The sequence below is a fragment of the Oncorhynchus masou genome, chromosome 20 (genome assembly GCF_036934945.1).
Source record: "Oncorhynchus masou masou isolate Uvic2021 chromosome 20, UVic_Omas_1.1, whole genome shotgun sequence".
Taxonomy (NCBI): Eukaryota; Metazoa; Chordata; class Actinopteri; order Salmoniformes; family Salmonidae; genus Oncorhynchus; species Oncorhynchus masou.
In genome coordinates, this window is record NC_088231.1 from 8,748,685 (window position 1) to 8,761,361 (window position 12,677).

The 12,677-nt window shown below is 40.8% G+C and overlaps 2 protein-coding genes across 3 annotated transcripts; one reads left to right on the top strand and one right to left on the bottom strand.

Moving 5' to 3' along the window:
* Window positions 1-173: 173 nt before the first annotated feature.
* On the top strand, window positions 174-7,863 carry LOC135506839 (beta-1,4-galactosyltransferase 1-like). 2 transcript variants are annotated; one of them, XM_064926237.1, is made up of 7 exons: window positions 174-488; window positions 3,229-3,288; window positions 3,426-3,661; window positions 5,500-5,687; window positions 6,349-6,471; window positions 6,821-6,881; window positions 6,994-7,082. In XM_064926237.1, exons 1-6 carry the CDS (start codon window positions 260-262, stop codon window positions 6,861-6,863), a joined length of 879 nt encoding a protein of 292 aa, XP_064782309.1. In that variant the 5' UTR covers window positions 174-259; the 3' UTR covers window positions 6,864-6,881; window positions 6,994-7,082. The 2 variants fall into 2 exon arrangements, with proteins under 2 accessions (XP_064782309.1, XP_064782308.1); XM_064926236.1 differs by having other exon boundaries at window positions 176-488; window positions 6,777-6,881; window positions 6,994-7,863.
* On the bottom strand, window positions 7,861-10,507 carry spink4 (serine peptidase inhibitor, Kazal type 4). The gene is made up of 4 exons (XM_064926238.1): window positions 10,352-10,507; window positions 9,985-10,019; window positions 9,491-9,603; window positions 7,861-7,975 (listed from the first exon to the last, which is right to left on the bottom strand). Exons 1-4 carry the CDS (start codon window positions 10,404-10,406, stop codon window positions 7,930-7,932), a joined length of 249 nt encoding a protein of 82 aa, XP_064782310.1. The 5' UTR covers window positions 10,407-10,507; the 3' UTR covers window positions 7,861-7,929.
* Window positions 10,508-12,677: the final 2,170 nt, after the last annotated feature.

A 12,677-nucleotide genomic window follows, 5' to 3' on the forward strand; every position in this document is an offset into this window, starting at 1 on the left:
TGCTGCTAGAAACTAAGAAGGCAAGATACCGATACTGTCAGGTTTGTTCAGAGGCTTGTCAAGAGGTTTGTTTTTATGTGACTTTAAAGTGCCTCACAAAAGACATAAGGTTGGTCAATCGTTGTTTCGTAATCTGACGTCAAATTTTGGCTAGAAAAACTGGCCAGGCAGGTTGAGCGCACCAATGTCTGTGGTGGGGAAGCTTGTTACCAGTAAACTTTTGTGTTGTAGCCTGTGATTCACGGGACACAGCGGTGAGATGCTGAAAAAAATATTCTGCTGCCTTGTGCTTTTATGTCTCTTATCTTTCTCAGTATATTTCTGGTATCAGTTGAGATACTCAAATGTTACTGAATCGAGTAGGAATGCTTTGCTGTCCAGTTTGAAGTATTCCCAAAGTGAAGATGGATTAATAAAATCAGGAGTTGATTATAGAGGTATCCGCTTGGAGTTAGACTTAGGGAAAGAAAATCTAACGAAGGAAAATGGTAAGTTCTGTGCTATATAACTTCTAAATATATGCAAATATATGGATATTCGGACACTACTATGATTATGTTTAAAAAGTAAGGTCACTGAAGACCAAAGACATTTGACAATAAGCAAGAGATTTTTTAAATTATGTCATTTTTTATTTTATTTTTTTATTTCACCTTTATTTAACCAGGTAGGCTAGTTGAGAACAAGTTCTCATTTGCAACTGCGACCTGGCCAAGATAAAGCTTAGCAGTGTGAACAGACAACACAGAGTTACACATGGAGTAAACAATTAACAAGTCAATAACACAGTACAAAAAAGGCGAGTCTATATACATTGTGTGCAAAAGGCATGAGGAGGTAGGCGAATAATTACAATTTTGCAGATTAGCACTGGAGTGATAAATGATCAGATGGTCATGTACAGGTAGAGATACTGGTGTGCAAAAGAGCAGAAAAGTAAATAAATAAAAACAGTGTGGGGATGAGGTAGGTGAAAATGGGTGGGTTATTTACCAATAGACTATGTACAGCTGCAGTGATCGGTTAGCTGCTCAGATAGCACATGTTTGAAGTTGGTGAAGGAGATAAAAGTCTCCAACTTCAGGGATTTTTGCAATTCGTTCCAGTCACAGGCAGCAGAGTACTGGAACGAAAGGCGGCCAAATGAGGTGTTGGCTTTAGGGATGATCAGTGAGATACACCTGCTGGAGCGCGTGCTCCGGATGGGTGTTGCCATCGTGACCAGTGAACTGAGATAAGGGCACATGTATGGCATAGTAAGCTAAAAGGCTGTGGTTGATGAAATGATTTGATCATTAGTTTTCATATAGCGTTATATTTCTTAAATGGTGTCCCTTCAGAGGGCAAGAACAGGATGTACAGTGCATTCGGAAAGTATTCATACCCCTTCCCTTTTTCCACATTTTGTTACGTTACAGCCTAATTCTAAAATTGATTAAATACATATTTTCCCTCATCAATCTACACACAATACCCCTTAATGACAAAGCGAAAACAGGTTTAGACATTTTTGCAAATGTATAAAAAATAAAAACAGAAATACCTTATTTACATAAGTATTCAGACACTTTGCTATGAGAATCAACATATCAATTGATTGGACCTGATTTGGAAAGGCACACACCTGTCTACATAAGATCCCACAGTTGACAGTGCATGTCAGAGAAAAGACCAAGCAATGAGGTCGAAGGAATTGTCCATAGAGCTCCGAGACAGGATTGTGTCGAGCCACAAATCTGGTGAAGGGTACCAAAAAATGTCTGCATCATTGAAGGTCCCCAGTGGCCTCCATCAAACTTAAATGGAAGAAGTTTGGAACCACCAAGACTCTTCCTAGAGCTGTCCGCCTGGCCAAACTGAGCAATCGGGAGAGAAGGATCTTGGTCAGGGAGTAGACCAAGATTCCAATGGTTACTCTGTGTCATGCATAGGTGTATAGGTGGCAGGGAAGTCAGGCGCAGGAGAGTCAAACGGAGTGTAAAATGGAGTCTTTTAATAAAGTTCACGGAGTATGCTCCATAACACTAAAATGTACATAAACAAACAAACATGGGTACGAGGACCCAACGCGCACCTATACAACATCAAACTATAGTGACAATAAAACAATCTCTGACAAAGACATGAGGGGAAACAGAGGGTTAAATACACAACAGGTAATGAATGGGACGAAGACAAGACAAAACCAATGGAAAATGAAAAAAGGATCAATGATGGCTAGAAGACCGGCGACGTCGAACGCCGAGCACCGCCCGAACAAGGAGAGGCAACGACTTCGGCAGAAGTCGTGACACTCTGACAGAACTCCAGAGTTCCTCTGAATAATATGTGACTTATCAACATTAGTTCATTAGACACTTGTTCATTTTGAATAACGGTGTAACAATTAAAACAAGTTTAAACACTTCCCTTCAAAGAATCAACACTTTATCACTTCAAAATGTACAAATACGCAGTGGCCATTTTAGCATGGAAATCTTGGTGGGGCAAACTCAACCAATTGTTTTTTTATGCATGCCAGCAAAGCCACTACACAACACAACACTAAACAATACATTAATTGCACTATAACGGTGACAAACAGTGGCCATAAACTGTTAGGGCCTACATAAAGCTGTCCCAACAGCAGAGCTTTCCCTTCAGCAACATGGAGTGAATCCTTACCACTGCCACACCTGATATGGCTGACTTGCTTGAATGAAGAAAGTTTATACTGACTCCTTGTGGACTTGTGTAAGTCGATAAGAACTGCATTCTCCAATGATCATGAACCATACACAAACATTATTACATTTATGTTCAGTAAATTCATTTATGTTTGTTAATTCCTCATTAACACTTAGCTCCAAGTATAAGCAAGTGCAAGCAAACGAGCTGCCTTTCGTTCAGCACTTTCAAAATGGACACCAACAGAAATTGTGAGTCCGTGTAACTTATTATGTGATTTGTTAAGCCACATTTTACTCCTGAACTAATTTAGGCTTGGCTAAACAAAGGGTCTGAATACTGATGCAACAACTAGATTTTAGTTATCTTAAAAAAATATAAAATATGTCTTCCGCTTTGACATTACAGAGTATTTTGTGTACATTATTGACAACAAATGTCGATTAAATCCATTTGAATCCCGTTTTGTAACACAATCAAATTTGAAGAAATCCAAGGCATCATTTTATTCACATTTTCTTTTGTCCAACACCTGAAACAATTTAATATTTGATTTTTCAGAAACTACAGAGACCAAAACCCAAGAATTAAAGAAATGCCCAGATCCCTCTCAACTTCTAGGTATATGGTAACGTAGAAAACAATAAATTAAATTCTTTATTAATACCAATAAGTACTGATACCATTTCTAAAGGCATCAAGTCACCACATGAATAGATTTTAAGTTGATTTAATGTAGCTTTTCTCCTGATCTGCAGTGGGGCCTCTCAGGGTTCAGTTCTCTACGCCTGTCAGCTTGGATACAGTGAGGAAGGAGAACCCAGGCCTGCAGGAAGGAGGTCGCTATAAACCACATGACTGTGTCGCCCTCCAAAAGGTTGCTCTCATCATTCCCTTCCGCCTTCGTGACGAGCACCTCAAGTTCTGGCTCTACTACCTCCATCCCATCCTTCAGCGCCAACAGCTGGACTATGGCGTCTATGTTATCAATCAGGTACAGTACAACACACATTTGGAAATGTAAAACTTAAATTTAACACTTACATTTAAACACTTGAATGAAACACTTAGGGCCTGTTTCCGGGAAACAAATTAAGCCTAATCCTGGACTATGTAGCGATTACAGCGGAGATTCTCCATTCAACATGCTATTAAGACCAGAATTAGGCCTAATGTGTTTACAGAAAACTGGCCCTTAAATGACGTAGAGCCTGATTCCGCTCTAGGTTTCTGCTTTTTTAGGGAGTTTTTTCTAGCCACTGTCATGACGTTGGCCTGGGAGGTAGGTTTATGACAGTCATAAATACCTCTTCCCCCCTTTTTCCTCTCTCTACCCTACTGACGTTACATTTGCAAAACCCTTGGTTAACATAGAGATTCTGGGAACATCAGAAGGTGGGGGGAAATTAACTATATTCTGGTAATCCGACCAACGTAACATATGCGGTGGTACTTAATGAATATGATGTCAGTTCGGTTGTCATCTGAGACATTCTCATCAATGATAAGATGACATGAACTCTACAGTGGAAAGTCTACACATCATAGTTATCGGATTCACATGGAATTGTTGTTCAATTTAAATGTTTGAATATGAAATTATTTGTGATGGGATGAAATGTGATTCTAAAATGTGAGATTGGGTTTTCATAAGATACGGCTCTGCTCAATCAGTGGCCCGCCTCTGTGAAGGGACATGGGTTAGAACACTTTTCAAACACGCCCTCCTCTCCCTTCCTATATAAGCCCTTGACGACAATATAACCTCCTGTTTCGAGGACGTGAGGACGACGGTCCTATGTCAGAATGGTTCAGATAATAACTACAGAACGAAGCCAACATCAGCGTGAGCTTTGGTTGCGAATGGTATGAACTTGAACTCTTATTCACTACAGAAGTGATACCTCCTAGCCGTTGAGTTAGCAACAGCAGATGCAAACAAGGGTTAGGAAGGAACAGACAGAGTATCCCGTCTATCAAACAACAACGTTACTACAACGTATACAATTGACAACCAGAGACATTCTTCAAAGGACTCGGTTGGGCAACATGGCCTTCCATCTACCACCAACCTACCAAAGCCCAGCTCGGAGTAAATATTTATTGCATTTTCCTTTTCCAAATGGGCGGTAATTTAGAATGCATAAGATACTGTATTTACGATAGCACAGCTTTTTCCCTTTGTTCCTCAGTCTTCCCGCTCTTTCACTCAAATCCAGCCCCTTTTCTTTTGTGTAACAAGCTGTCATATCTGTTCCGCCCGCTAGGGAGGTTTTCCTTTATGACGTAATTTGAAATGAAGTTATGATTTAATTATGTGTATGTGTAATTCTGTGTGATTAGTTAGGTATTTAGTAAATAAATAATTAATTAAACCCAATTTTCTATTGCTGGTTCAACTTGTTAGCCAGGGTTTGTGCAGATAACCAAGAATTTACAACTTTTAGCTGAGACTGAATTAAGATGACGATTAATATTGACTGCTATTGATGTAAAATATTACTAGGTCTTTAAGAGTTTATTCGGAAGATAACAGCTCTATAAATATTATTTTGTGGTGCCCAACTCTCTAGTTAATTACATTTACATGAATAGCTCAATCAGGTAATATTAATTACGGAGAAATGTCATATCACTTAATCCGGCATAGCCAAAGACACGACAGCACTGTGCTTCTACATTTGCATTGCTTGCTGTTTGGGGTTTCAGGCTGGATTTCTGTATAGCACTTTGTGACATCTGCTGAATTAAAAAGTGCTTTATGAATACATTTGATTGGTTTACAGTAAGATGTTTAATCTTCATCTTGAGGATGCCTTTTACCTTTGTTAGGATGGAGACAACACATTCAACAGGGCCAAGCTGATGAACATTGGCTATGCTGAGGCCCTGAAGGAGTATGACTACGACTGCTTTGTGTTCAGTGACGTGGACATCATCCCCATGGATGACCGCAACACCTACAAATGCTTCAGCCAGCCCAGACACCTGTCTGTCTCCATGGACAAGTTTGGCTTCAAGTACGTGTCAAGTCCTATCGCAGTGCCACAGTACGGTGTAGACCTCAACCAATAACCTTTATTTTGGAGTGAACTATCACTTTAAATGTTTAAATGCTGACTCATTGTTATGACCATGGTAAATGCCAGAGTGGTTGTTAATGTTTCCTCATACCTACAGTATTACCAAGGGGAAAAGGACTCGATTCAATCTGTTTCGCTGAACCGTTAAGAGATTTAAATGCACAATTGAACTGTGAAGGTATTTTCCACTTGAACCGACATATGCCTCTGTTACCGTGAATACAGTCTCCACTAACACAGGAACATTGCTTTTAATTTAACTCTGGCTCCAACGCAAAACTTTAGCGCTACGGATTGAATACATCCTTAACACTTCAATTCCTACCTTCGGAGGCACAGGAAACTATAATATATGATAACATATGACATTTAGAAAACACTTTTATCCAAAGTGACTTAGTCATGCATGCATACATTTTATTGTCCCCAAGAATCAAACCCACTATTTTGACATTGCAAGCTCCGTGCTCTACTCGCTGAGCTACAGTGGACCACCAAGGGAGAGCCCGTCACGTGCAACGCCACAACCACTCGGCCATCACAGCTGCTAGTATTTCCAGTATATCTGTATATTTGATTGTCTTCGTCTCCTCCATAGGTTGCCCTATAATCAGTACTTTGGCGGTGTCTCATCGTTGAGTAAAGAGCAGATCATGAAAATCAACGGCTTTCCCAACAACTACTGGGGCTGGGGTGGTGAAGATGACGACATTTTCAACAGGTCAGAAAACGTTTAACCTCATAGACATGTAGCACATCGTAACTGTTGATCTTACTTACGTTTGCCTGCTCATAAAATCACATGATGCACACTGGATGATGTTATCAGTATCTCCGGATGACGCCATCAGAAACACATCTTTCCCTTATCACTTATATTTCCGACGACAAAACATTGACACCTGCCATCGTCACATTATGTTGACATTGCGGGGGTGCTGGAGAGGATGCATTTTGTTAAAAAAAAAGTGATTAAAAAATATAGAATTTTTTATCAAATTCCTATCACTGGTCTGATTTCCATAGGGTGAATAACAGAAAAATGTCTATCTCTCGTCCGGACGGCGTAGTCGGAAAATGCCGGATGATCCGTCACGAGAGAGACAAAAATAACAACGACAATCATCAGAGGTAAAGCTTTAGAACAACCGCGTTCACTAAATTCCCCCTCAAGTTTTGAACTACCACCCGTTCCCCAACTACACTCCAAATGTTGATGACAGTTGATTATTTTGCCTTGCAGGTTCAAGAGAATAGCTCACACGTTAAAGACGATGGATACCGATGGCCTCAACTCTCTCGAGTACGAAGTTGTTGCAGTTGAAAAGCATGACCTGTTCACAAAGATTACAGTAGACGTGGGGGTGCCACCCGAAGATTAAGAAGAAATGGACAAAGGATGAATGAGGAAGAGATGGACAAGCAGGGCCCTGCGTGCCCGTTTGTAAATCCGGCCCTGTGAAGAAGGCAGGAACCATCTGGAATGAGGTCAAAAAAACTGCCCAGAACAGTACGAGAGATGCTTGGTAAGAGGGCAGCGCACAATCTATTTGTTGCATTAACCAATAACCTATTGCAGAGGCTGCAGCGGTTGTGATGCAAACATGACTTAGCATGAATCTTTGAGGAGGTGTCATGATATCCACCTACTAATTGGCACTTTTGTCCCTCGAGCGGCCCAATTGGCAGAGCATTGTGTAGTGCTGCCTTCAACTGCTTTCTCCATAACTCGGAGAAACAAGGTCACAACTCTGAAATAACCCCCCTCCAAGTTCCAATTACAAGTGGGAAAGTCTGAGATGATTCTGATACCCAAGTTGCGACGATTGATCTCTGACCTTTCACCTTTTCAAGGAGCAAACTTTAGGTTTACAAATACTGTATTTTTGCCCTACACTAGTCTACATCAAGCAAAGGCTATGGGATGTAAAGGTTTCAGAGATGCTTGTTGATATTTTTGTTGATCGAATGTGTTGCCTTTCCTCCTTTAAGTTATTTTCTGTGTGTAAATCTTTTGTAGATATTGGGCTATTAGAGTGTGGCTACTGTGTGAGCCATGGGAAACTCCAACAAAATGTTCAACTGTTCAAAATAAAATGACAGAGACCTCTTCTTTATTTGCCAATTGCTTTATTATCTGGTCATGATGATGTCATTTGTTTGGTGATGTCAGATCCCACTAGCAGCTCTCCTCCTTCATGACTAAGATGTCCGTTCTGGTTTCCCTGTAGAGAAAGGAATGTTCATGCCATGATTTATTTATTATGTCGTTGGGTATGAATTATGTTCAATATGGATGTATTACACATTCAAATGGAATTCAATGAAACCTGCTCTCATGGAGTCTTAATTTGATCACTCTTTTGTTGCTGAGAATTTTCTTGCACAGCAGGAAATGCAAACGTGTAGTGTATTTGAGTTTTTTTTAAAGCTTCTAAAGTTTGTCATTTAAATTTAGAACTTGCAGACTTGATTTGCCCAAATGAAAAATGTGCTAACCCATACAAAAATATCCATTCATTATAATCCACATAATAATTCACATTTCCTGTTTGCTGCAGGATTTTTTTTCTTCCTGCTGTAGCAAACTGGCTCAAATTAAGATCCTACATCCGTAGTATCTGTGTGTCATTATCTAGGTTTCCATCCAATTGGAGACAGATTCTAAATATTCTAAAGTCCACAAAAAGAAAACAAGCACATTTTCCCACCAGTGGTGTGTTTCCACCAAACAGACCCTTTTCAGATCAAATTCAGCGCTTGATGACATAGCGCACACAAAATGTACTTTTTCGCTTACGTTTTCATGTACCGAATAAAGATCTAAAGTTCAATGTGTTTCCATTGCACTTTCAACTCTACCGATAGTTATGTCACAAAAACTATTGCGTTAAATAGCAAATGTACCTGTGCTCTAGACAACAGCTCGCAGCTAGACTACATAAGGAGAATATTTTTATTTGTCAAACTGCAGTCAAGAATTGATCATCATGTCACCAAAATAAGACCCTCGATATGTATTGGAAAGGAGCATCAAGGTCATCTTGTACTTTCACCACCCTGTGATGTTCATCATCATTTATTTAATCTGTCGCCTCTTAATCTGTAGACTTCAAGTTTACTTTGATATTATGGTTATTATGTCAATATTTACGCTTAATGGCGTTTCCACCACCATTTCTCGCATAATTCAGTATACCGACACAAAAAGAGCCCACCATGTCCAACAAATTAGGCCTATCTGTTGACATTTATAAAATGCTACCTAAACTACCTGTTTCCATCACAGCTGTCATGTTTTTTTTTAAAATAAGGTATGACTTTACTCACATAAACTGTGGATGAAAACGTGGTTCCAGAAGCACTTTAGTGGGCACAACATTACATTGTAGGAGCCTACAGAATGTGGATTTTCCTGAAATACTGGTTTGAATGAATTCAGTCCCTCGTACTTCAGTGGTAACCTAGAGGTGTTGAGTGTTGTTTCTGTAAACTGACTCGCACAGCTTTATAGTGATATGGTGGGACAGGGCTGTGAGAAAGGAGCAGCTGTGTACCAGAGACATCATTCCAATACTTTTTGTGTGTTTCAACTTGTCTGGAATGCCTGATGGGCAGGGTTAGCCGTTTTGGAACTAGTCTATTGGTTCCATTGTGCCAGGCAAGCTCAAACAAGCCCTGTTTTAAGTATCTGAAATTATTTCAAATAGTACTTTAACCCAGGTCGGCACAGTACTCACTGTCTCTGGACACAGAGTGCACACTCGTTGGGGTAGGTGTTGCCATCGGAGCCACACACAGGAGCCAAGTTCATAGGGCAAGCCAGAATCTCCACCATATCAACACAAGATGGCTGCAAAACAATATGACATTACGGTTAAGACCAAGAGCATGGGCAGTCAGGAGAGTGTGTAATGTTTCGTAATGCTGAGTTAGAAATGCATTGTGTAGAACAAGTATGAACGATATGATTGCATGTCGTGTGGAATAGGGGTCGATTGTGTCAGGCTCTACTGATTACATTTCTATCTGCTGACACTTTCTGAATGTTTCATGACACTGAATTCACAGACTAGGGTGAAATTGTTCCCCCACTAATGGTTAAGGTTATGATTGGGGGAGGGGAAACTGATCCTTAATCTGTACCTATGGAGAATTTGACCCCCAGCTGAATTCACACCCGGTTTGGTTTACAAAGCAGCATTTACATTAAACATGCCAAGATCAGCCTTACCTTTCTGTAAAGTCCAGAGTTCTCTTCTTCTGCGCCTGAAGAAAACAAATAGTATGTTACAATGTTTTTTCAAATCACCTCAAGAATGTTATTACAATGTCAGACCATGGAGGTTAATGTAACATCATACACATTTAACCATCATCTCATGTACTGTACATTAAAACTGGTATATCATCTGGCCACTTAGCCTTAATAGTTTCAACAGTTTCATAGTCCCCCGACTCCTGCAGGTGGCAGAATCAAGCTTTCCCCATAGTTACTGAACTACTCCACGGTTCAATCAATGCTTTCTTTGAGTACTCAGTTAAATTCAATAAACTTTATTAAACCCCAAGATATCACACAGAAAACAGTAGTACTTGACCTGCAAAGGCGACGAGGAGCATCACACACAGCAGCATCACTACTTTTCCAGCCATGTTGTCAGTGGACAGACAGCGAGAGTGCCCTATCTAACAGTCTCTCAGTGGTTATTGTGAAGCAGCAGGTGTGAGAACTTTCACAGCTGACAGGAGTCACGCTGTGTCCCAAATAGCACCCTATCCCCTATAATATAGTGCACTATATTAGTCCTATCAACCCTGGTCAAACCCTAGTCAAATGTAGTGCCCTATATAAGGAGTAGGGTGCCATTTGAGACACAAATGGACTTTACTCTGCAGAAGATGATGAAATACACGTTGAAGTGCTGTAGTTTTACATTCCTATGAATTCACCTTAGAGTTTTCTAGCTAATTGTGGAGGGCCTGGGTGATATCCTGAACCTTTTTTCAGTTCATTGTTGTAGTTACACTTTACATGTACCATAGGAAGGCTTCAACTCTGAAATAACCCCTTAAATGACCATCCTTGTTGTGGGAAAGTCTGAGATGATTTTGATACCCAAGTTTACGAGTTGTGAAGTATCATCTCTGACCTTTCACCTTTTCAAGGAGCATTTGAAGACAGCATTACATTTAGTTTACCAATACTGTGTTATTGTTCTACATCAAACAAGGGCTAGGGAATGTAAAGTTCTCAGACCTGGAGATGTATCATATTTCGTGAACTTAAATTGTATGTATTTTTTGTTGTTATTGGATGTCTATTGGGCTATACGCTTTGTATTATAGTGTGGTGTTTTTGTAATGTGTGAGCCATAGGAAACTCCCATAGAATAAACTGAGGTCACTTTCTTTATTTCCAATTAATTTATTATCTGATCATGATGATGTCACTTGTGTGGTGATGTCAGACCCCCCTAGCAGCTCCCTTGTCTGACTACTCATCATTCATTTAATTCCGCTGCTCTATCGATCTCTCCGTACATCAGTCTGAACCTGCTATCCTAGAAGTCCTTTGTGCTCACGTCAAAATGACCTGATTCGTGATTCGTGTAGGCCGGCTCTGGACAAACCCAATGGTTTCTGGGACCAATCAGAACCGGTTTGAATGTGTTCGCATTCCAGAAGTCGTCAGGGAGGAAGCATATCCAGTCTCAACGTGGAGAAGAAACGTTAATGGCTGTGGCGTTTGGCCGGAGCGATGTGGATTGATAGCCAGTCAAGCACGGAAATGTCCATTCTGGTTTCCCTGCAAAGAGACAAATGGAATTGCTGGAATTCAATGAAACCTACTCTCATAGGAGGGAAATAAACACAGTGTATGCCAAACATTAGAAACACGTTCCTAATATTGAGTTGCACCCCCCTTGCCCACTATGCCCCTTAGAACAACCTGAATCCGTCAGGGGATGGACTCTACAAGGTGTTGAAAACGTTCCACAGGGATGCTGGGCCATGTTATCTCCAGTGCTTCCAAAAGTTGTGTCAAGTTGGCTGGATGTACTTTACGGTGGACCATTCTTGATAGACACAGGAAACTGTTGAGAGCCGCGTTGCAGTTATTCACACAAACCGGTGCGGCCTGGCACCTACTACCATGCTCAAAGGCACATACATTTTCTGTCTTGCCCATTCACCCTCTTTATAAAATGTATTTTACCTTTATTTAACCAGGCAAGTCAGTTAAGAACAAATTCTTATTTTCAATGATGTACTTCCGGCGCCGACAGAGATGGCCGCCTCGCTTCGCGTTCCTAGGAAACTATGCAGTTTTTTGTTTTTTTACGTGTTATTTCTTACATTAGTACCCCAGGTCATCTTAGGTTTCATTACATACAGTCGAGAAGAACTACTGTATATAAGATCAGCGTCTACTCACCATCAGTACGACCAAGAATATGTTTTTCGCGACGCAGATCCTGTGTTCTGCCTTACAAACAGGACAACGGAATGGATCACATGCAGCGACCCAAAACAACGACTCCGAAAAAGAGGGAAACGAGGCGGTCTTCTGGTCAGACTTCGGAGACGGGCACATCGTGCCCCACTTCCTAGCATTCTTCTTGCCAATGTCCAGTCTCCTGACAACAAGGTTGATGAAATCCGAGCAAGGGTAGCATTCCAGAGGGACATCAGAGACTGTAACGTTCTGTGCTTCACGGAAACATGGCTCACTGGAGAGACGCTATCAGCCAACGGGTTTCTTCACGCATCGCGCCGACAGAAACAAACACCTTTCTGGTAAGAAGAGGGGTGGGGGTGTATGCCTTATGGCTAAAGAGGCATGGTGCGATGAAAGAAACATACAGGAACTCAAATCCTTCTGTTCACCTGATTTAGAATTCCTCACAATCAAATGTAGACCGC